Source organism: Aulostomus chinensis, chromosome 12 (assembly GCF_037954235.1).
Source record: "Aulostomus chinensis isolate RoL2024-O1b breed Wild chromosome 12, RoL_Achi_v1.0, whole genome shotgun sequence".
NCBI lineage: Eukaryota > Metazoa > Chordata > Actinopteri > Syngnathiformes > Aulostomidae > Aulostomus > Aulostomus chinensis.
This window is the reverse complement of record NC_141331.1, coordinates 11,222,644-11,248,194: the sequence shown is the minus strand read 5'-3', so window position 1 is coordinate 11,248,194 and position 25,551 is coordinate 11,222,644. Positions and strand designations below refer to the sequence as shown.

Genomic DNA, 25,551 nt, shown 5'->3' with positions numbered 1-25,551 from the left:
AACAAACTGAGGTAGAAAGGAACTTAGGCTATACATAATCCTTAGGTTTCATTAATGATAAAACAGCAGCAGGATGGAATGAAATAGCTTGAGGCGCTTTTCTTTCTCCTCAAACCCAAGATGTTCAACTGCATCTTTTCTGGAATTTCTCTCTCAGCTCTGCATCACCATCAGTTGTGTCTGCAAACAAGGGTGGGGGTGGGGGGGAACTAAAGCATCACTGGATATGATTTTCTGTGTGATGGCGGACAGAAAATAAACAAATTAGCTCAAGGCTACCATTCAAGATAAATAAATGGTACCATTCTTTTCAAGGGCTAATCGTACAAATAAATCCCAATGTAAAGAACCCTAAAAGAAATTTAGTCTTGTGAATAAACCAGAATTGCTGTACATACATACATTAGTTGTAGGAACCCTCTTATGTAATTTGAACTTTTTGAGGTATCAAAGCCTTTCATGGTTTGACGATACAATTCCAAATGCAAGTCAAATGCTTTTGTACTGTGTAGTGCTTTGACACAAGCTTATGAGGTACTACATAACATTATCACTTTCCTGAGTTTTCAAATAGAACACCAAATGAAGTAATGGTAGAATTTTACATTTAGATCAAACACTGCGATTTACTATTATTTTTAACAGCAACTACATGTAATTTATTGTTTAATTTGAAGTTGCATTGTAAAATAAGATGTGTCTTTGTAATTTCAGCTATCGTGGAGAGGCTAGTAGATTTAAGAACAAAAATTCACCTTACATTTGCTAGACAATAATAGCTATTGAGAAAAGTGAAAACTAAAGGATTTACACATAATATGTCAGGAAATGATGCAGATAAAATTTAATTTAGCTCAAAATAATCACAACTGTTCACAGAGAGCACGAAACAGACACAGCTGCAGAACACCGTTCAAATAAAAGAAAAAGAGAGAAAGTTTTTTGTCTCATTTTAAAGCTTTTTTTCTTTTTTTTAATATTAGCACGTGTCACTAATGAAGATTGTGAGGCAAACAACAAAAACTTAAACAGCACCACCTCAGGCACTTGATAGCAACTAAATCTCAAGATCAGCAGATTAGTATATTTATATATATGTATGTATATACAAAAACAAGGGGCGGTATCTTTAACAAGTCATTTGAGTTTTAGTGACCTTCGACCTTGTAAAGCATTTCATTTTTACCTTTTGTGTGATACCCAGATGATCCTCTTCGGTCTAAAGCCTTCAGTGATGCTCATGTCACTGCTGTTTTTTGCCCAATGCATGTTAACATTTTCTAATCAATAACTGAAGTTAAATAAATCATGTTTGATGGGTCTACTTCATTGACTACAACCAAACATTTTATTCCATTCAGTATACATGTCAAGTTCTTTTTGTGATATGCTGGGCTGGAATTTACAAAACACATTGTCAAAGTCTTGGTAAGAGACTGGCCTCATTTGACCAGGATGGATGCTTGATAGGTCAGTACCAGGAATGCCGTGGAGAGCACCTACCACAGCCTCTTGACAAAGCTGGGCCACGTCCAGTCCTGAAAAGCCCTCTGTCCTCTGAACCAGTCGTGACATCTCTTTGTCACTCAGACAGTAGTTGTGCTGTGAGAGCAGCTGGCTGATTATCTGGTGCCGTGCTGTCCCATCAGGCAAGGGGATGAGCAGTCGCTTGGTAAAGTACCTCCTCAGGGACTCTGGGATCTCTTCGGGCTTATTAGTGGAGCAGACCACAAGAACATGGTCCTCAGCAGAGGTTAGAATACTGTCAAGTTGCATGAGGAGTTCAGCCTTCAGGCGATTCACAGGGCTCTCCTCGCTGAGCTGGGCCGACAGAAGAAGGTCCACCTCACTGATGAAGACTACTGCTGGTTGGCGACAGCGGGCCACCAGGAAGGAAGCCTGGATGATCTTGTCCCCTTCCACAAGCCACTTGGTCACCAGAGCTGAGCTGCTGAGTCGCAAGAAGGCAGCCCCCAGTTGGCTGGCCATGCAGCGAGCCAACAGCGTTCTGCCAGTTCCCTGAGGTCCAAATAAAAGAAGATTACGAGGTAATGTGGCAAGCCCACTAAACATATCTGGCCTTAAAATGGGCCATAGTATCTCCTCTTTGATGGCGGCTTTGGCCATATCAAGACCTGCAATGTCACTCCAGTCCACTGGAGGGCCTTGTTGAAGGATTTCCGCTGTCACCATTTCTACCAAGCTGGAATCACTGTTCTTGAGTTGTTCCTCTGCCGCATGGATAGACGAGGTAGCCGTACCAAGATCGGACCCCGATAGAGAGTGAGAGAGGTGCTGTCTGTGCTCTTCAGCTTGCTCACTCATGATGGGGGATCCAAACTTGCTGTAGGTCTCACCAGTTCTGAGGTCATCCACTGAGCTTTTGGTTGATCCAAAGGGCGGAGGAGTTAGTGCTCTGCTTGGATGTATGCTAAATTTTCTTTGCTGATCAGAAGACATTGGCTGTTTGGTTGGTTTAAATGCTAAAGAGGATGCCTCAGCATTTCGGTCAAAGCCATTGCCCCTGTTGGAGTCTGAGACGCCACCATCTGCTATTCTATACATCGGGCTGTGTGAAGAACGCTGTTGGCTATAGTTGAAATTACCATAGCTAGAGTCCATATCTCCATGTCCACTCATGTAGAAAGCTTTTCGTTTTAATGAGTTAGATGTGCTGCCATTCAAAGGTGTTGGTGCAATTGGTGTGTGATTATGGGACTGGTAGTTATAGCCAGGCAGTGTGGAGGGAGGAATTGGTGTAGGAGCTGCAATACCGGACGGCAGATAAGCAGAGGGAGGGGGTGCTCCCCCAGGGCTATAACCAGGGCCAACAGCAGTCTGTGAAGGATACCCTGTGGGAGGATAATTGTAGTTGGGAAGGTTTGGAGACCCGGCATTGTAGCTCGGCACTAAGGTAGGGGGAGGAGGTGGAGGTGGCGGCTGTAAGAGCCCAGCGCTGTGCAAAGGAGAGGGGTGTGGGGAAGGGAGGGCTGGGGTAGTCTGGCCACTGTAGCTAGAATGCAGGTAAGAGCCATTGTAGCTGGCAGTATATTCCTGAGAGGAGAGGCCCGAGTGGAGAGTAGTGGCTGTGTGGCTCCCACAGTTACTGCTGGAATAGCTTGGCTCGGACAAGCTGCTGGCCACCCCTGGGGAGCTGCCTATGCTAGCAGACACATCTGTAGGGGGTAGGGCAGCTGTCATTCCAGCTTTGCTCACAGATATAACATCTGGAGCACAGTTCATTGGGTAAATCCCCTCCTGCCAGGACTCATTCTCTGACTTTCGTCCATTCATGAGTCCAGTGGTGCTATCAGAGTAAGAACAGAGAAGGGCCCTTTCATTTGGGCCTTCTAGGATCCCAGAGTACTTCTCTGCATATTTCTTCAACAGATTGGAGGCTGTCAGTGCAGAGATGTCATCGTTTGCCCATGCGTACTGGTACGTTCGCTGTAAGTGCCCCCGGTAGGCCTCTACTTTATGTGCTGGCGAGCGGGTGGTGGATGAGATGTCAAAGTGTTGTTCTGCCCATTGTGTGTGCTCTGGGGTCCACTGCATCTTTAGACCTACATAAGGAAAAAATAGGCATTACATTATGGTTAATAACTTTTTAAATGATCTTTAATGATAGAATATTACTTGAATATTAAGAAAAAGTCCATGATGCATAATTGATTTATCAATTAAGTGGAAAAAAAAATGGTCACCAGTAAATAAAAAAGTCTAGCAAATTATCTGTCAGTAGTGATGTCTGAAGGTGTCCCAACACAACCCACGGACAACCCAACACTTAACAGAACACGCATTTAAGGATGTGGGACCCAACACTGCGGTATAATCCACCCAACACAGAGCAGAATGACACAGACATTGCGGGTCAGTCTATAATCCAACTCTCATCTGAGGCATTCTGAGACAGTTTCAAATCTGCTTGGAGGAGAGCAGCAAAGCAATCTTCCTTGGCAGCGCTCTGTTGCTTTCATCACACAAACCCCTCAGCCCAGCATGAATTACATCCACATCAAGTCTGCCTACTGCTTCCTAGTGCAGAGTGAGGCAGGGAAGAAGGGAAAAAAAAAAAGCTTCACTTGTCTTTTTCACCAACGTGTCTCTATTCAGCCTTAAGAGATTTGAATGACATAAATGTTGTAGTTAAATCCTAGAGTCAATATGCAAATAAATGTTTCTACATATGCTTTAATCTCTTTACTCTGCTTATCAGAAGAAGACTGCCCAAAGAATGTAGACTATTAGAGAGATTAGAGTTCAAAACAATCTGTGTGCATGCTCTTATGTCATCACTAATCTGACCAAAAACCAAACAAAGATATGAAAGAAGATGCATACAACCAAACTCTCCAAGCCTATTACAGTGATCCTGCATTTGCTGAGCAGGCATTGCTGTTTTATTCTATTTTTAAGTCCCAATCACATGATTCAGACAACAAACAGCTGCTTCTAGAGACAGATTACAAGCACATTTATTGTCTGGAAAGAGAAACGGATATAGATTCCCTTCTGACTCAATCTCAGGCATTTGCCCACCCACCACACTAGGAACTAATTAGAAGGATTATGCTGCACTAATTGTGTTAATTTACAAGGTTTTAGTCAAAGGGATCCATGCTATGGCTTACATGGCTGTCAAGCATCCAAGCTAATGATTAAGAAAAAAAAAAGGCCCAAGACAATGGGCCTGGTAGACAAATATTGTAGCTGTAATGTGCTTGGAAGAAAAGCTACTCACATAAAACAGAATATTCCTTTGTAGCGATTACAATGAAAATGGCTTAAACCATTTCCAGCTACAGGGAGTTAAGAGTGTGTAGAGATTCTTCACAGACAACTGGTGAATGCTTTTTTTTTCATCCCAAATACTGAATATGGCTCAACTCAAGAATTTGTTGGTTATATTCAATTTTCATGTAATGAGTGTAGGAGTTATGCGATAGACTACATTCTGTTGAAGGTAAAAATGCCAAAACAAGAAATATAAGGTGAAGTACTGAAAAAAATAGGTGATTCTCAAGGCATGTGGGTTTACTGTACACAAAAGAGACATAAAAGAAAGCTAGTTGTTTGAATTTTCCAGAAAAAATGAATACAACTCAAAAATAAGATATTCCACATGATTTTGATTGGTCAGGTATGTAAAATAAATTTTCTAAAACTTCAAAACCTGATCGGTGTAGTACCATTACTACTTATTACTGTAATGTGCTACAGTTAATGCATTACTGTCCGAGACTTGTTGGCACTACATTCAAATACATTTTTAAATAAAAAAGATTTCCTTCAAAACAGAATTTGGGGAAATAGCAGCTGGCGCTGTTCGAATCCTGGTAGCAGAATAACTGAATTTTGCAGTGCATATCAGGATCATGGATTTGTAAAAATCATTCAACAGCTTTCATTAACACTCAAGGCACATTTTGTCAATAACAAAATTGCACACAGCTTATTGAGCGAGATTCTTCCATTATTGTCAATCTCCTCTGAACAATGTGTCACTTTAGACAATCAAAGCAGTGCTACTTGCAAAGTGTACTTGAAATCTCTGAGCAGCAGATACTTTATTAAAAGAACCATCCGAGATGATTATCTGAATGGAGCCCACTGCTAAAACCCTTTTACTTGACAGAAATGAACTCAAAACACCATAGCGTTATTTTTTGGAGCAAAAATTCTATTTCTACCAGCACAGAAAAATATTTTACTCTAAATTATTGAAGCTATGCAAATACAGTATACCTCTATCATACTCTTAGACAGACTAAATGAAATGTGTGTAAAAGGATTCACAGTCGGGTATCAACAAATTTCTTTCAAATATAAAGTATACCAGAAAATGTTTTTGTTATCAAAGCAAATGTTATGTACTCGAGAATAGCATGCGCACACATGCACATGCACACGCACAGACATAAACTGACCCAGAAGCCCCTACATGCACACACACTGGGACATTAGCATAAAGTTCTTGTGTTTTGGTATAACAGTGTAACCATGTTCTTTGTTCCACCTGCTTGGAAATTCTAATACAACATCCACAGGTTCCTTTGTTTTTCTTTGAGAGGCTATAATTGCAGAGTGCTCTATTTGTGGAATGTTTTCAGATATCCTGGGGGCTCCAGCTCAAATTCCACTTATCAGCCACCATCAAATGCATCTTTATTTAGCCTATTATGTGTTTCAATGTAATGTTTCAAATAATCCTTTATGGTGTGTATCTGTGTTAAGAAAATATGTTTGATCCCTTGTGTTACACTGCAAAAAGTAAAATATTAACAAGTATATTTGTCTTATTTCTAGTCAGAGGATCTCATAGGACAGTGTGAAACAGTCGCACTGCAAAATTAAACTTGATTACAGAAACTAAAAAAAAAACAAACTGAAATACTGATGAGTAAATTTTACTTATTCAACATGCAGGTTTCATTCATTCCAACCAAAACATACCCAATCAGATTATTTTGAAGCTTTTCAACAAAATGCACTGTACGTTTTGTCAATAATCAAGCACCTTTCTTTTACTGTGGTGCTATTTAGTTAGCGTTTTTCTTATATATAGTGTAATCAGATCATTTGACTTGAATTTAGATGAATATATTTGAGTTTTTGCAGAGCAGGTCAGTCTATATATATCTTCAATATATATATCAAGTTCTGCTAAATGGGAATCAAAATATTTGTCCTGTAGAATCATGATTGTGATTGAAATTGTGGTTCAATTTTTAAAATTCATATGGAATCACACAGTTATTGAAGAAAAGAGCGGGAGGAGCCAAAAATACGTCTGATATGTGACGACGTGGTGTTATGCAGCACTCTGGTGTGTAATTTCTGCTTCAGTGATCATCCTCGATGAAACAGAGATGCTGACCTTTTTGGGAACTATTAATCTGCTAGCCTAGGCCGCTTTTAAGCAAACAAGAGTGGGCCTCCACTCTGTCCATCCAATTTCCCAGTGTGTAAATTGGACCGCCGCTTGCACAATTCTCTATTCATTACTGTGCGGCTGAAAGGAAGCTCCGAGGTGGCAGAGCGGTTTTCTTTTCCTTTTTCTGTGTGTGTGTGTGAGTGTGTGTGTGTGTGTGTGTGTAAGTGTGTGTGTAAGTGTGTAAGAGTGAGCATAAAGAGCTGGACTTTCCTTCCTATTTTTGGTTTGGGGGAGGGGAAAGAGGGAGGATTGAGGGGAGAGAGGGGAGGGAAGTGAAAGCTGTCGTAATTGAAACGTGGCCTAATCAGAGTCATTACCATTTTTACCAATTTGCACCACCAAAGATGCTTATTAGGTTACTGTGTTTAATAAGCCGCTCTTTAGAAAACTAAATGTAATGAGCTCTTTAAAGTCTGACTTCAGCGTGATTATGCACTGGAAGTGTTTTGCAGAGCCAAAAGCAGACTGGTATATTTAGTCATGTACAATGTCATTATTAAGCTGCACAAACTCTGCACTTCTACCACACAATAGTCCCAGCTGAGGCAGGAGACATGCTGAAAAGTATTTATAATTACCGATCATTACAACCCTGGGATTTTCATCACTGGATGTAAACATAATTATGGGAGCTTTTGCTTTTATTCTCCACAAACAGGCCTCTCTACTTGACAGGCATGCAAATATTGCAGCTAGACAGTAATTATATTTATTGGAAAAAACAAGTTAATATTCAAATTCACTGGAGAGACTCTAAGTAGGGGTGGAGCAAAACATTCTAATAAAAAGGGAAGTGGTAATCGGTATGGCAGCAGAGGCTCATTCATTCCGCATGTCAAGTTAAGATTTTAAACTCAATTTAGAGCTTGATGTGGCAGCAATGGGGGACATTTAACGCCTCATTTAGATAAGACATGCCTTTCCTCATTGTATTTTCAGGCAACATCAAGCCTGACTAAACATTGGTTTCTTAACTTTATAAAAGGAAAATGTCACATTATTTTTAATGTAGCAGTATTATTAAAATATAAATAGGCAAAGTTGAACGTGAGAAATACTTCCAAACTGCTGAACCTTTACTATTAGCCCCCAGGGCTATGGCATGCTGCTGAAACGTGATGTACGTGGACATACAATAACCCAGAATTGAGTGCTGCAGGGACTGTTTTAATTGATCGAACAGGAAGTAAGCTTATCAGTAGCTTCTCTCAAGCTAATGGTATTCCTACGTTGGAATTTGGATTACTGCTAGAGTAATCTCTGTGGCAAAAGAACGTTTATAAGACTTCTTCAATGTTCGGATCATAATGATAACAATCCTCACAACTGATCACCACTTTGGTGATTTCTGAGTCAAAAAAAATACATTGTAAGTCGTACAAAGCTAACCTTATGCTAAGTTTGCGCATCAGCACAATAGCTCTGTGCTTTCTCTCATTATACCATGGAGCCACCTGTGAGCAACTGCCATTTTAGACACATTAAGTAGTTATTGCGGTATTTACTGAATTATTTTATTACATTTAATGACTGTATATTAAGCTAGTGTTCACCACAGACCTGATTTCAGGCATGAAACTAAAATCCCATACAAAAAATACCATTGACTTTGAGATGAGGTTTCAACAATGCTAATTTACTGCCATGTTTTAGGACCCATTCCTGCACCACTGTGTCGAATAAATGGGCTTGACTGAGTCAATATCAGAATAATATCTGATATCAATATGAGATGAGTGCATCACATGAAAGAAATAAGCTCTTCAAGGCAAATCATGGCATGTTGTGCCTGGCACAACAGCATCTCTTGAGAGAAATGTGCTTGCAACAGTGGGGCCCAGTGTTCTTTCCTAATATTCCCTGAGATCCCACCCTTCCCGAAGCAGCCGCTCTGACCAACCACTAGGAGCTGGAATTGCTAAAGACACGATCCATCCTCAGCTTCCTGCACACACAGCCAATTTTGTCCCTTAACACACACATCCAAAATGGAGTCTGCGGTGGTCTATTTAATGTTTGACCCTGTACAAGAACAATCCCAGTCACATTATTGAACACTTAACAGGATATTTGCTAAGCCTGTGGCAAATTGGTGTCACGGGTGCACAAATTGTGCATAACTTCATTTTTAATTATTTTATCTAGCAAGGCTGTTAATACTAAGTTCAAACAATCAAGTACATAAATTGACAAGAAAATTAATTGCAAATAATAAAATGAAGTTGTGTGAAATTCACTGTAAAAGTACTGAAATCCTGTTCTTTACTCTTCACTCTGAGGTCAGCCTGTGGTGGTAAACCAGTTACAGTGACTATTTGAATTAATTTCCATTCCCTCCTCCCACATATTGTGTCTCTTACCAGGAACACACAACAAATACTGCATGTGCTACTGCTTCTTCTTCTTTTCTTTTTCCCCCCTTACGAAACGCATTTGTGCTGCTGAACCTAAAATGAGGACCAAAGTCCTGAGTCTATATTTGAAATGAGCACAAATCCGAGGATAAATTTAAGAAAGCACAGATAATTTAATACTCTCTAATCACGTTTTTTTATATAAGTTTTCAAAATATGAAATGGAAAGCTTTTTCAATTCTCCACACTATTCACACATCTATGAGTTCCACCGATGCATGGAACAGAAGTCTGCACTGTCTGATAGTTTTTTTAGTTCGACATAATGAATACAGAGGCAAAAGAAAGTTGATTAAAAAGGGGTTAAAAAATAGATTATATATATTATATATGACATTACCACTCACATATGGCACGTAGTGCCATCTTAAAGACATTTTAAAACAAGATTTTAAGAGGGTTTTTTTTTTTTTTTTAGCCAAATGAAAGTCATTATCGTTCCCTCACTCGTTACTAAGATGGCATTGATTAAAGGCCAGAAAAGTGTTTTTACGGAACATTATGATGTCTCATCAAACTTGACCTTTGGATATAAAATGTCATCATTCCTTCATTTAATGATTCTAGACATTTGTGTGAAATTTTGTCATAATAAGCGACAGAATTCTAGAATAAAAACAGTGACCTTGACGTTTCAGTTCATCCCCAAGTCCAAGAATAACATTGGTGCCAAGAGGAATACGTATGACTAAACCCAAAGACCCTCATCTTGAAGACACAAAACAGGTGTCAGGACACTCTCAAGGTTAAAATATTTGGTTGGTTTTACTGTCAAGACCAGCCCAACAACGGGTTTATTTAAATTAGTGCTGACAGTAGTCTGTAATCACAGGCAACAGCGGAGGATGAATTTGAGAATTATCAGCAATATTGTTTTGGGTTTTTCAGCTATTTCATTGTAAATGGCCACTTTGGATGCTAAACATTGAGATTCCAAACAATGTTCCGCTGCTGGAGAGAGTAAATATTGTTTTGTTGATTGAAAGAGCTGGCGTCTTCAATGTCTTGAAGTGAACTGTGCTAAATAATGTTGATACATGACGGATAGGGCCACTGTAGTTTATTTAGTAATTCCCACTTCAATCCTCCACCTGTTGTAAACACACACACACACACACACACACACACACACACACACACAGAAAAATGTGGATTCTCCAACAAATGCATCACGCCTGAAACAATAGACTAATTCACCAAATTACCGCAGTTTTAGTTCCCTTTATATGCTAGAAGGTCTAGTTATCATTTTCTATTTTCTCTTGAGAAACACATCCGTTTGGTTTGACTTGTAACCTGGTTTACACCACTTGCATTTTATGATTGATAATAATCGGTAGTAGATTTACATAACTGAGGTGGGCTGCTGAGCCTGTTTATATCACATTGCATCAAATTAGGTTATTTCAAGTGGGAATCTTAGCGGTAGTTGTTGTTTTCTCAGTTTCTACTCAAGTGTTCCATCTTGTTTTTAGGTGCTTCATTGTGATTAAACCTGAGAGGGTTAGAAAACAGGCCAAGACAGACAGACATCTCACCGTGAATCCTCATTAACACTCTTCTGAAGAACCTGATGTCACATCGTAAAGGTTAGTTGATTTCTTTTATAATGCTTCTCTCTGGCATCTAGTGCTTTTGCTACATTATCACTCTGAGCCTTAAAGAACCTGGAGGCAGAACATCCACCTAATTAGAGTAGAAGAAACATTGCACTGTCCTGTCAAGTATCACAAGCTGTTGAGTAATCATAATCTGTAATGTCTAATAGTGACAATAAACTCAGATGGATAAGAGTGTGTGGAGTCGTGACGAAAAACACCAAGAGAGAAATATGCATATATTTTTTTAATCAGATTGTGTTGTTTTGCTTTATAAAATCCAAATCATGGTGTTCTTGTTTTGCACGTGCACAAGCCTAACGTCCACTCTCACAACCAGCCATAAATGGAGGTTAATCAGCTCATTTCCAGATTAATCACTGTTACTATTCATTCATTCTTTCGACGTGGAAATGAAAAGGACACCAAAGAGAAACTGCAATTTCACAGAGTGAAATTGAAATGGTTGACAGTTGAGAGTGATTTTCAGTCAGTCTCTGCAGCAATACAACACCAACAAATTTAAATATGTGAAGTGGCCAAAAGTGACACAATAAGAACTGAACCTGTGATGTAATTAAAAAAAAAAGAAAAAGAAAAAAGACATGGACCTCAAGCATATCAGTGAACACATATTAAGTGTGTGAGCCACAAGTGGAGGGGCGGAGACACACTGGCAGGGTTCTCTAAAAGTGCTGTCACTACACACTGATGTCTATCTATAGCACGCACACGCACACACACGCACACACACACACACACACACACACACACACACACACACAGAGTGATGATTAATAATGATGAATGCATTCACGTGTTTCTGTGGTCAGTTTGGCCCCAAGTTATGAAGATTGTGTGACTGTGATTTAATCTCTTATTGGAGATGGAGTGGAGAGTGTCATCATAGCAAAAAAAATACTTGATCTCAATCAACTTTTCTGATTTATACAATTTAACTAAAGACTCACTTCTATGAGTTAATATGCCTACTTTTTTTACTGCACATAAAGGAACTTTTAATTTAGGTTGCACTATGAACAATAAATACAGTAAATTAATGGCAGCAAAGCAACAACATTGTTGGTTTTTGACAATAAAAGAAAACATATGCATTTGTGGTTAATTTCATACATTCAAACATTATTCATAATTGATTGGGCAAAAGATGTTCATATTTTCCCAGCGTAAAGATAAGACTCATGTTGCATGGTTTATAGAAAAACACAGGTGTTGGAAATGTTTTTATCATAAATTCATTGTAACAAAGGCTGATATTTTCCTGTCCCTTGGGTTTCCTGGGCAGAGGTAATGATAAACTCTTTTGGCTTGAGGGGGAAGATGTATTTCTCTTTTTTTTTTCTCCCTGTAATACAGTAAATCAGGAGGTTGAGAAATTCTATGAGCTGTCATTTCTCTGTCTCAGTGATGCTCATTATACCATGACTCTTCAGGCCAAGAGGCCCCCGAGGCTACCGCTACCACTCTAAGTATAGCTAAATCCACATAAATGCTAAACCAACAGCCCTCCGCACACAAGTACACTGAATAACACGAAGACAATTATAAGAGACAGGTTTCATAGTGTTCTGTAGTGCATAATAGTGATGAATACTCAAATGGCTTGTTAGTTAAAAGAACACAGTCATTGAACTCGGTGAAACTTGTTTAAGCGTGTACAGTCGAAGCAGTGGTTTCGCAGGCTTCTTGGCTACTCGGCCTCTCCTGGGATTACTTTCACACTTCAAAAGAGAAGAGAGGCAGATTGTGACCTTGCTACATGAAGGCTCATTGACCAAAAGCTACTCACTAACATCTTCATTCCCCAAAGTCCTGTTACCCCAAAGAAGACTCCAATCAAAGAGGCACATGCCAAAGGGAGAAAAACTGGAAATAGAACATTTGGGTTGGATTTTCTGGAATTCTATCACACGTTGACTTTTGCTGTAATGAAGTAGTTTAATGGCACTGGAAGCCAGTAATGTGTTTTATAAACGAACAGACCTATTGGAATTTAGAAGACTATCTTGTTCACTGGGTCAATTCCAAACCACCAGGGTTTACAGCCATGTTAAACCTGGTGAAGACGAGAGGAAATCACATTGTAAAGAAAGCTCATTCTTCACGGTGCTATTACTCGGCTGGTGCTGTTACCTCACACTGGTGCATTATGTCAAGTCTTTAAACTGGAATTTATACAGCTATATAAATACATTGCCACATTGTTTTTTTCAAATGAGTAACACCACTGAAAAAGCATTATTCAGTGTACTTGTGTGCAGTTGCGCTAGAAAAGATGACAAAGGAGAGTTTTCCAAGATGCAACTCATCCTATGCTTACCGATAACGTGACACAGAACTGAAGACTTCAAACGCATTGTTTGTCTGGATTATAGCGAGGAAACGTTAGAAGACTATACTTTGTATGCACGTTGAAATTATCCAGAGTTTTAAATTCTAAATGAAAATAACCAAGTGAGGAGAAAAGAAATGTTTTCCTGTAACCAGCTTTTGACTGATCATTCTGAAGCATTTTGCGATATCGACTGCAAGTCTCAACGAAGGTCACTTCTCCAACACAGGCCAGACAAGAGGTGGAATGAGACAACTGAAGCAATCTTAGGTCAATATGACATAGAAATCTCTCAGCTATGGTGTAATAAAGTTACTGAAGTGAAGTAGTGAATCCATAAAGGTGAACTTTTACAAGGAAAGAGCTGTCTGGGAGATTGGTTCGCCCACTGGCAAATAATGGCTTCTAGGAGTTAAGGTGGCATTGGTCCGTACACTAACATGAGGCCGAGTTGCAGCGTTCATGTTAAAAAGCAACTTTTGCTTCACGAGGAATTTAATATTCCTGGTGTTTAGAAAGGTGACAAAAATGTTCAAAAAGTTGAATAAAGCTTTGATTTTTATTTTCATTCAAGCTTTCGTGCAAGAACAATTTCACCTCAGGAATGTGCTTGTGTCAACACTTAATTACATGTGATGCTTGAAAGTGTACCAGTTAAAATGTGGCATATTTTTGAGGCTGCATGGTCAAAGCAAACTCAACCGTGCATCATTTTACACCATTTCCCCAAGTGTTAAAGGTCATGGAAGCATTGTATGGACCACAAAAGTCTTGTTATACGTCAAAATGATGTTGATGTCATGAACAAAAATAAAAAATATCTCATCTGGGTGAGGAATAAACTATTTTCACAAATCCAAGTTTATACTGTTAGTCAAACCACCGAGGAGGATCTGTTTGTGGCGCTACTGCACCTGACAAAATATTACCAAAATTACAAGTAAAAGGATTCAAAATAGGAATAATTACATGTAAATGCTACAAATATTTTATTTTTGTATGAATACCTGAAAAACACGGCTTCTCTTATCTGCAATATGTCAAAACGGTTCTTTATTACAAAGCCACTTTTCCCAGTGGCCAAAAAAAATGTAAAAGTCCGGCTTTTGTTTGCACAATTTACTCAGATGGCATCAATCGTTTTTTACTATTTGGTTTACCTGTGTTTGAAACTTGTGGGTATGTGCAATGGGAGAGGAATACAAGAGAGCTTTCAGGGTCCAATTAAAGTAAAACATTAAGGACAGCAAATGAGAGAGTGGAAGCCTTCAAGGAGTTCACAACATTGACAGAAAGGAGCAAAGAAAGGGACCATACAGGCAAAATTCCCGAGCATTCCTCAAAAGAGAGAATGTTGTTCATCTGTGTCACAGAAATAGTGGAAAATAGTGAAAAATAAAGGAGATAATTCACAGAAAATGAAAAGGGAAGCATTTCAAATATGTTAATGGGGTGTGTGTTTTACACTTCCAAGCAGAAGTGACCACCCAGAAAATAAACAGACACAAAACATGTCCCACATTTAGTGAAGTCAATTTAAATACGCGGTTCTTTATGCTGTTTAAAGTAATGATTGTTCGACATTGTGCTGCATTCGCGTGTTCGGACCTCAACCAATTAAAACTTAATTAATTAGACACAATTCTATTAAGAAACAAATTCCTCTCGTCAATATATACAACCTTGGGTCACCCGTTGCTCCAATGTGAAGAGGTTCTTCTCGCCACATGGACAAGAGGAAAGCACAATTGGAGCTCACAGTTTGGCTCAGATATATTCGATGGAGCATGAACTCATCAGCACTGATAGATTTTACTCCCCTGGATAGGAATCAGGACCGGGAAGGCGTCCATTGGTCATGTAGTCTGCTCTCAAATAGTCACTATTAGGAAAAGAGCCAGACGTTCAGTACATACAACAAATAACAAAAAGGCTGCTTGTTAGTCGGTGGTCTGAAGTATTCCGGGAAAGCTGATTTGGTCATTTAAAGACAGCATTAAAGTTGTTGACATCTAGAATGTTTTTTTTTTTTTAAAACAGGTATCTCCAGCTCGACAGTAACTAAAATCTGAAAGTTTGTGACGTGGTATGCATTTTATCGCTCTTATCAGCCAATTTTCCACAACACTATTAGACACAATCAAACACTGTATGCAAACCAGGATTTTATTTGTGGCCGATACACTTGTTGATTTAAGTCATTGAAAAAATCTTTACTATAATGAAAGGGAAACTTGTCATTTTTTCCAACTAGCTTTGAATTATTACAATTGTTGTGTAAAAAAGTCTTAATATTCTACACTCAGAGCTCCGGGTTATTTGCCTGAAAAAGCCCATCATTTGGAGGACTTTTATCAACTACAGATTATATTTCCACATGGTTTGAGTTCCTTAAGCCCATAGATCAATGTCTGTTAGTGTATCAGATGTGTTCCAGTGAATGCTTCAAACAGCATTTTTTTTGCTATATTTGGCCTCTGATAAAATACTTACAGACAATGGACACGTCATCAACAGCAATAAGGTTATTTAAATGTACCCTAATGTGCCTGCTGTTCCAATTCCTCTGGCTAGTTTGAGCTCACTTGATGAATTGTAAAAAGCCGCCAGTGAAGAATCTAAGTATACTGGTCCACTTTGTACAAGGCAATTTGTACAAGCTTGCTCATTTGGGTATGCATGAAATATCAAAATTCTACAGGGAGCATTCTGAGTTTCAATCATTTGGGGTCAACTACACAAGCAGATTCCACATGTGCAGCCTGTGGCCACTGAGGTCTGGAATCTACCTCCCTCCTGGCCGGGTGACGTTGCATGTTCTATTTACAGACTGAGGGTTGAAGTGAGGCTGCAGGGAGTGTAACACTGACCCATATGACCTGTGGCCTAGAAAAGCTGCCTGAAGCTCTGCACACTAAAAAACTCCTTTGCTACAGTCTTTCAAAGCTAAACAAAACCTTTGCACATTTTGTGTGTGTGTGTGTGTGTGTGTGTGTGTGTGTGTCTGTCTTTTTCTGCCAAATGATTTGCATCCTCTTTATTCACATCTTTGACTTGTTGTCAATGTATTCTGCGTTGTTGTGGAGCCTGATGCTCACTCTCTGAAGTCTCAAGTGGGAAGAGAGAAAGGAAGCCAGAGACGCAAAACTGCTTTACTTTCAGGCCCAGTGTCTGCAGGCCACATGTCTCCAGTCATCTGTCACTAGTTTACATACATACTATGACACTTCCTCTCTCTGTGGGAACCCGTTGTCACCACTTGGCCGCCAGCAGAGGCTGACTGGGTGCTAGATGGGTCTCCTCCAGGTACCTCTAGGGAGCTACATTAGGCCTAACTGACAGACTGACAGGAGCACACAGGCACACACAGACACAGACACACACAAGCAGGCGCGCCCACTTGCATACACTCCATCTTTTGCCCAAGCTCTCACTCCTCTAACAGTATGCCAGCTCACATGCTCCCAAGGCAGAGAACACTTTGCATAAGGCAATGTCTTTGCTGTGCACCAATTTTTTCAGACACAAAATGATTTTTCACCCTCCTAGCCTCTCCATGCTACATGGAAGTTTTGAAATGAATAATGGAAACAACAGAGTCGAAGTCTCGTGGGATCCATTTAAAGATGTGGGAGAGGCAATGCAGTCAGGGTTTGGACTGCAGAAACATCATTCTCAACTAAATGAATCTACTATTGTTCTGTGCTGCATGGAAATATTTCTATGAACTGAAGCCGTGCATTATATGTCAACAATGATATAATCATAACACTCTTCTCTTGAATCCAGGAGAAAAAATGAATGTGAACACAGAAATACTACTATTTTTCACCCTCCAAAAAATTAGGTTTTTGCTGCAGCATCATACCCCTTGTACTGTCAGGCCAGTGTTAGGGGTAAGTACTCAGATTACTTTTGTGTTGTAACTAGTAACGGGTTTTGCAGTTCTGTTACTTTGTTAATCAGTCAATCTTTCAAATAAGCGATGCTTCATTGAAGAAAATCCCTTGTGCATTCACTTCTTAGTGCTTCTCTCCTCGTTTGCAACAGTACCTGCAGTCCTGCATTAAGGTCAGTGGCAGTGTACAGGTGCCGCACTGTAAACATAGCAGAAAAGATCGTTTACAGGGTGGAAATACTTGCAAAGGGACATGAACATCAAGAAAATGCAAATTGTGCCTAGAAGATGAATATCTAGATGATAAACACATCACGGGTCATGGAGGTTTCCAAAAGAATGAACGTACTTCCCGGTTGACTTGCATACTTTCACAGAGCCATGAGGGACACAGAGGGAAAAATAAAGAGCTCATGGCTGGACATGGAGGATGAGATCCTGCAGCTATCGGGTCTCCATCTTTCTTAACTGCCTCTTGATTTACTTCTTACTTGTATTAGTCATAATCATTAATAAATAGTTGAAAAGGGGATTTTGTGTCCGCAGTACACTACATGCCCTCCACACAAAATGATCAATATGTATGAGGAGGGCTTTTCACTTTTGGAAATGAAAAAACTACTCCACCTTGTCACTTTTCCTGCTAGGTAATGCAGAAATGTAACAAGTTACTTTTTAATGGCATTAACACTTATGTAAATAGTTCCTTTTAAAAGTAATTTTACCCAAAACTTGTCCAAACATGATACAGAGGTTGCGATTTTAAATGAAACATGAACTTTTTTTTTTATTGCATGCAAACCCCCCCCCCCCCCCCCCCAAAACAAAAAAAACAATACAGTTGACTTAATGCCTTGATTTCCTTGTGGGAGTAAGAATTTTAACTGTATTTAGCATTTCTCAGCAAATCCTTTGCTTGGTATTTCCACCTTGCCTCCCATAATACTTCAAATGCAAGTGAGTGAGCAAGCGTGGGGCTTTGCACTGTTCAAGCTATTTTAGACCATGCAAAGTCAACATGAGTCCCGGAGGTGATTTCCTGTTAATGAACACAAAAGAAGTGTCAGCCCTCATAAAGCTATGAGATGAAACTGAACTCTTGAGTCCTCAGTTTTTGCACTCTTATTTTTCTCTTTTAAATTAATATAATTCCATATGGAATTGAAGAAGCACAGGCAAATAGGCCACATACCAGACCAGAATGTAAGACCAAACCTAAATCATTATATCTTATTTTATCTGAATGCAGCAGCGACTCTGAAAAGCTAATAAGTAATAGTAGCTAACACAGCTGCGTACGCCTTAATAAGCAGGGCACTAAAACAGCAGTGCACAACATCACCAGCTATCCTCAAATTGTCCCGCCTCACTCCTGCGCCGGCTGCTGTGGTCATGTCACAGTGTCACCGCAGACTCACGCTGACTGGCTGCAGACAAACACATTAAAACTACATAGCATCACATACTGCCCCCCCCCCCCCCTTTCCCAATCCTTTCCTCCTCTCCACACCATCAGGCAGACCTCAACCCCTCCTTTCCCATTGCTGGCACTCAACACACCCTCTGCCAGTACCTGGCACCATGCCAGCCCAGAGTCAGGTGACCACCACCTCCACAGAGGATGAGTGAATAGCTGAGAATTTTGCTCACGTCTTGGCTGGTCAGTGCTATAGCAATGTGCGTGCATGAAAACATAATCAAGAAGGTGAAAAAAAAAACAGTCAAAGCTGTTGATGATTAGCATGATTTTTATATTAAACTTATTAAATAACTACTTCAATACGAATATCAAACCTAATGCAGGCACAGTCCTGTTTCCTCTAAGAACTATTTCCATTGGGCTCATTGCTCACACATGCACAGTCAAAGATTTTTCTTTCGAGCCTCTGTGCCCTGCAGGGACCCCACTGAGATCTGCTCCAAGCATTCAAGCAGTGATGAAGCGAGAGAAGCCTAGTGGTGCTCACCTGTGCTCTACCTGCCAGACTGACTACATCCTGCCATCAGCTCTTCACCTGAAGATGCTGTTCAAGCCTTACTAGCTTTCACACAGCAGGCCACCTGCCAATTCTGTGTTGGCTGCTTGTGGAGTAGCTAGAGCTGTCAGCCTAGCCTTTGAGCAAGAGCAATGGTCACAATAGTTGGGGCTGACCGTATGGATCTCTTGCCGCTGGACTGACTCTGGACTTCTTCATCTGTGTCTTTCCAGACATCCTGGTGGCAGGAGTCTGAGCAGTAGGCTGCTTTTGACCAAAAACCAGAGCAGACAAAGATATGAAAACCCTGCTATTAGAGCAGAGCCTGCCTCCATCTTGCTATCCAAAGCAATGCTATTTTGCAAACACATGCCCACAATGATGTGTCCAGTGTGCAGCTCAAGTGGCAACAGGACCAAACAACATGATGCTGCTGTGGGTACAACAGCCACGAAGCCAGAGACTCTCTCTCTCTTGAGCAATCAACAGACATCAAGAAAGCTGAGACAACGGTCCTGGCTCCCACCACAGAGTCAAAGGTAGCTTTGTCCTGAATCAAGGCACGGTAGGCAATGATGCTGCTCAATATCCACATATTTTGCCACAAAGGGTAAGGCAAAGTACCTTGCAGTTGCCACTACCACTGCACCTGTTCCAGTCTCCCTTCCTCCTCCCCCATCATAGCACCCTTTGGCAAAATCCAGAGTATACTGTTCTCCAGGCCTGACCCCCTGCCAAATCGCATCGACACTCACATCAGTGGCAGTGACGTGTTGCAGGAAAACTGTTTCCCATTCCAAGTGAGCAAAAGGAACATAACTGTTCTTTCCCCCAACCATTATCTTTTTGAGAGCTGTCCCCTCTTAGTCAGAGGACAAGGCTATTAACCATGAATGCTTGGATGTCAAGGCTAAATTCAAGAGTCTGAACAATCCAGTTTGCCAATTCTCCCCCACTATTCTCAGTGTGGTGAAAACAACCATGTCATCAAAAGTGGAGATAGCAGCCTTGACACCCCCCCCCCCCCCCCCGTAGAAAGCTGCACTCCCTCACAGTCAGAGTACAAGTTGTACTCTCATTAAACTCTACAACCATGTGACCAAAACGATCTCCTGCCAGGCTGAATATGCCAAACTACCTGCTATCAAGCATAGAGCCCCACTGAGTGGTGACGGCACTGTTGGATATATGTGGTTGTCCCTTTGGGGCTACCCAAAATTTTAAACAAACAGATGTGGCCTTTCAGTACAGTTTGGCCTAAGAGTTGAATACTGACCCCCAACCCTCCTTCAGACCTGGCATGCTGGAAAATCCTGTGTTTTTTGTTGGGATTCCACTCATGACAGTTTTTTTTGTTTTGTTTTGTTTTTTTGGAAGGATTACTCATTTCACTACAAAAAAATTCTTTTCAGTGGTAGCCTAGAATACCGTTCTTACTCCAAGAGTAATACATTTTTTAAAAAGCTAACAAATGCAATGCTCTTTTCTCATCAGGGTACTTCCACTTCATATTGGTAGGAATCCCCCCCCCCCCCCCCACCACGTTTTGCAGTAGTTTGCTCACAAACAGTGCAGTGTGCAACGTCCGTCTGTCAGGACAGACAGCCATTTCCACTGGCTCAATGAAAGGACAGGACACGGGGATACGGTACCCTGTGATGTTTGTGGCGAAGTATGTGTTGCATAGGGTCAAGTCTTACAGACGACACTTGGTGCTGGAAATCTTTTATGTGCGGCTGACCAAGACCACCATAACCTCAGATCTCTATTTTTGCACAGTAGTTGTTGTTTTGTTTTTTTAAACTATCCATGACAAGAACTGAAAAAATACTCAAAAACCTGAATAAATAGATAACCTGGATAAGTCCTATCACTTATCTCATCACACCTATTCAGAAAAGGGGTGCAAGGTGAACATGTGAAAAGCACGTTTTCACTTATATCACATTTAATGTTAACATATTAAAACCGGAATTTCAGAGCTACAAAAATAAGGTTTTACATGTCTCTAGAACTCAACTGGATTTCACACTTTGATGATGGCAATGAAGAGAGCTTTGGAACATACTGCTTCAAAACCGTTCATAGGTACTCAATTGGGTTAAGGACTTGGTGGGCAAATCATATGATTCACATAATTTTCATCCTCATCAAATCTGTTAGTGGCCCTGTTACCCTGCTTCTCCACTCATTTATTCTGTTTTCCCTTTAATTTGTTGCCTGTCTGTACATCTAATGAAACGGACAAATGTGGTGAGGTGAATCAGTATTTAAAGCTTCTCTCGATGCAAAGGTTTTTCAGTCCAGCAAGAGCGTCAGCCTTGATAGCCAGATTAGCCAGGCGGTGTTTTGTGAAAACACAGGAGGAATTTCAATACCAGAAAATATTGAGTTTTCTCTTATCCACTTGTGAAAGGCTTACTGTTCTCTTACAATACAAAACTCCCCAACAACATGCAATAAAGAAACACCTTGGAAAAAGGACAAGAAAAAACACCTCTCTTCACCAAGGTTACTCAATGATAAGCAACAGCACTCAGCCACACAATCCTGGCACTTTGAAAAAGCTATTTTCAAAAGTCATGGAAATGTAGATTCCAAGAGTAACGGTAAATAATATGGCCATGTAGGCATTATTTAAACATATGGCTGCACATTCAGTCATAAAGATTTCATGTGCAACTCCTTACAAACGAGTCATATAGATCGCTACTAAATTCAGGCCTTATTTGTAAAGAAACCTACAAATTACATTGTCGGTTATAAAATAAGATAATTTGAAGGATATGTGACAAGGAATTATATAATTAAAAGAAAAGTATTCTCCAAGAAAAGGCTAAACAATTTTATGAAATATTTTGTGAGCTACTGAAGCTGAGAAATACAGCATTAAATTGGGGGCTCATATGGCAACCATCTGTCTTTGCTGAGCTAAATATCAGAAAATCTTTGGTTACTTTAAAGTCAAGAATTGAACATGGCCTGTAAACACTGTAATGAGCAGTACGATGAAATCGGTGATTTAAGGGAAAATATCTAGCTGCTACTGCTGGTGTGATAATTACAGAGGCACATCTACGAATGCACATGACTTCCCTTACAAGTCCAGATTAAAAAGCTTTAGCGCTAAACCTAGTTTAGTACACCTGGGGATTGTCTATTCTAGCCAATCCCCAACAGGCTCAGAGCTGCCTTGTCTCCTTATGAGATGCAGACATCTCAAGTGAAGGAGATGAAACAAAGCTTCTGTTTTAATGTGCTGGAAATGAGAAGTTTAAGGCAACAAACGCTCAGTTTAAGTAATATGTCTTGCATATATAAAGCAACATGAATTATGAAGGTAGTCCTTGTTAAACCCTAAGAACTATAACCACATCACACATTATGGTGTAGATCACAATAACTGAACATATGCCTGAGGGATAAGTTTCTTTATAAAAAAGGAAGAGAACAAGACATTCTCTCCTCCCTCAAGCTGGTTCTGTTGGGGGGGGGGGGGCAAGCACAAAGAGAAATGGACAGACACACGCACACAATCAAACTCTGACACAAGCCCACAATTAAAATCAAGAATTACAGGCAGTGTCGAAAAGTAGTCCTAATGTGCAACCTGTTTTGGTTAATCTCACAGTACTTCAACAAATGTAATTTTTTGTTGTTGTTTTTTTTTAATTTAGAAAAAAAAAAAAAAAGCTTGGAGACATTTGAAGGGTAAGTAAAAGAAGCCCATGGTAGACTAGTGCATTTTATAAAATGTCCATGCCATATGCTGTCACTCAGAAGAATAAAAAAAAAACCAAGTCTGAGCAGACAGTCGCTGTGTCTAAATGAGATGGAGGGAGGAGGAAGTGTGTGTGTGTGTGTGTGTGTGTGTGTGTGTGTGTGTGTGTGTGTGTGTGTGTGTGTGTGTGTGTGTGTGTGTGTGTGTGTGTGTTGGGGGGGTAGGATGTCAAGGATTCATGGTCCTTCATCTTCGCAGTAGAGCAAACACATCCCTCAGTATAGCAACAGACAGCTGCCTCCACTTTCTAATGCAGTCCAACTTAGATCACTGCAAGAATTGTCAGTGTAGAGAGAAGCACACAAAGATAACATAGCGAGCTGCCATGAGGGAAACAACAGAGATGTAGATACAAGAGAGGAAGACAAAACCAGACAGAGTAGTCAGAAAGGGAGGGAGGAATACATACAGTACAGAGAAGAAAGACTGGAGTTTTTTTTTTTTCTCTTCTCGATTCTGCCTCTACTGGGGCTCCCTTGCTTTTTATATGAAAATCATGCAAGACACCGTTTAACATATTTGCTTAAAGATGTCAATTCTGCCCTGATCTGGTCCAATATAGTCAAGGATTTCTTGTAGTTCCTGACAAATAGATCCATCTCCAAAGATGAACATTCCATCGATTTAACAGCCCCTGCAGACATCCCAGGGGGTGTTTACTCAACTCTAGGTAATCAGGAACTAGCTTTTCTTGTCACCATTAGTGCACATACAGAACGTGTCAATCTTGTCTGGCTCTCTGTATTAAGGCTTTAAGGTCATCATGCTGTCAATTTTTAGTGATTTCTAATGGTGTTACACACTTAAGATTATAGACGGAGCATTTAAAGCAGCTCAATTTGCTTCACAGAAATATGTGACATTACCAAGTCAAAGATTAATCTGATGTGCAGACCCCAGATTGTCTGTCATCAGGCAGCTATGATGACAATTAATTGGGAATTAAGGCAGCGGTATAACATGTATTAACATTTATTTATTTATTTATTTTAAAAAGCATGAATTTCAATGATGTATTCCAGGAAATTTAAATAGATGGAGCTCAATTTCTGCTAAGTGTTTTGCCCTGAAATTGAAATGTCAAAATTAACCTTTTTTTAAAAAAAAAAAAAAGAAAAAATGTAAATCTCTCTGACTTCTTCAATGACGACGCGCTGCAATTGTTAAATGCTTTTTTGTTGTTGTTGCCAACCGTCTGCATCTGCACGTTTTGTCAGTTTAACGCAAGTAAATATTACTCCATACAATCACGTCACCGTCAAATAGCTGTTAATCATTCGGTTTACTTCACACAGCTTGTTATTTAACTCCAGTGTTTTGAAGTGTGAACATGTGTGACAGTCAGTAAAGTGAGTGATGAAGAGGGGGGTGGGGGGGTGGGGGGTGTCAGCGTCTGTCATCAAATCCTGTTCAGAGATTCGCATCAAGCAGCAGCAGCAGCAGCAGCGTAGATTGCTATCATAAGTGTTATCCTATCAGAGGTAAATAGAGCTGTCAGCTTCTTTCCATGCACACCGGAGGTGCCCGGGGTTAAGTAAGGACCTGTAACAATCACCTAACACACTGCAGGAGCTCAGACATGGAAGCCTTCCAGGGCTTGATCCCTGGTAAATATAGTCAGGTGGTGCTTCAATTAAAATATAAAACCCCTTTCAATAAATACCAGAACACTGTCTTTGTCCCGCACTTACTTTGTAATAAATTAAGATTCAAACATGGATTTGTACAAAATATAAGCTGACAGTTCCAAATGTACCATTTTAAAAGTCAATATATCTAAGATCGTGTACGCAAGCTGGAAGCATTTAAGTGCAATAGAATAGGCTTATTCCGTGGAATAATTAACTTAATTTTTTTTAATAAATAAAATAATCCGTACAGGCGTGTTTGATGTTAATACGAAAGCCATAAAAATTTAAACAACGAATTTGAAAGCCACTTTACAAAAACACATTACAACCAAAACACTCCAAACATAATGGACGTGGTAGTGATGTACATTTTTTCCTCCACTGATAAGACGGATGCTGGAATGCTGTTATTTTATTTTGAAGAGGAATGAAAACATACTTCAGCTCACTGCTGATGATGTTCAATTCCTCTCAACGCAGGCAAAACATGCAAATGAAATGTGTAAATACAATTAAGTAAATTGTGCTATGGAGGTGGGAAAGGTTCCCTTAGTTTGGGGGGAGGGTGATGGTTGGGGGGGGGGCAGCACATAACTTGCTACTTCTGCTGAGTTTGTGCTCACTTCCTTTTACTGATTTGTCACAAAGCCTTTGCACTGGACCATGAGTTAACTGCTATTTCTGCCTTTGCCTTGGAACTACTTGCGAGTGGATTCAATTTCATATTTTCTCATGAAAATCAAAATAACCATCAGTAATACAGAGTAACAACATCAACACATCTTGACTTCCTAAATATCGTTGCTTCCCAAAGGAATATTGTCGTCAGTCTATTTGTCCGACTACTCACATTTAAGTCAACTTTTGCGTTATAATTACAGTGCAGTAATTGCGTGGTGGAACTGTACACTCTCTTTCTACAAGAGGTACAGTTTTAAAATAAGAGACACAATATTGTGGACT

General features: G+C 40.0%; 2 protein-coding genes across 4 annotated transcripts in view; one reads left to right on the top strand and one right to left on the bottom strand.

Moving 5' to 3' along the window:
• The window catches only part of scn1laa (sodium channel, voltage-gated, type I-like, alpha), a 195,010-nt gene that overhangs the window by 36,351 nt on the left and 133,108 nt on the right, over positions 1-25,551 (top strand). Inside the window, exon 3 of the mRNA XM_086220102.1 lies at positions 10,827-10,940. The gene's annotated coding sequence lies outside the window, so the exon portion shown is untranslated. The remainder of the gene's footprint in view (positions 1-10,826; positions 10,941-25,551) is intronic.
• fign (fidgetin) overlaps positions 201-25,551 on the bottom strand; it is a 26,927-nt gene continuing 1,576 nt past the window's right edge. For 2 of the 3 annotated variants that reach the window (XM_086220105.1, XM_086220106.1), the window contains one exon: positions 201-3,563. In XM_086220105.1, the coding sequence (XP_086076231.1) occupies positions 1,327-3,563 (2,237 nt within the window). In that variant the 3' untranslated portion in view covers positions 201-1,326. Of the gene's footprint in view, positions 3,564-17,355; positions 17,401-25,551 lie in introns of those variants that run through there. The other variant, XM_086220107.1, reaches the window with a different exon arrangement.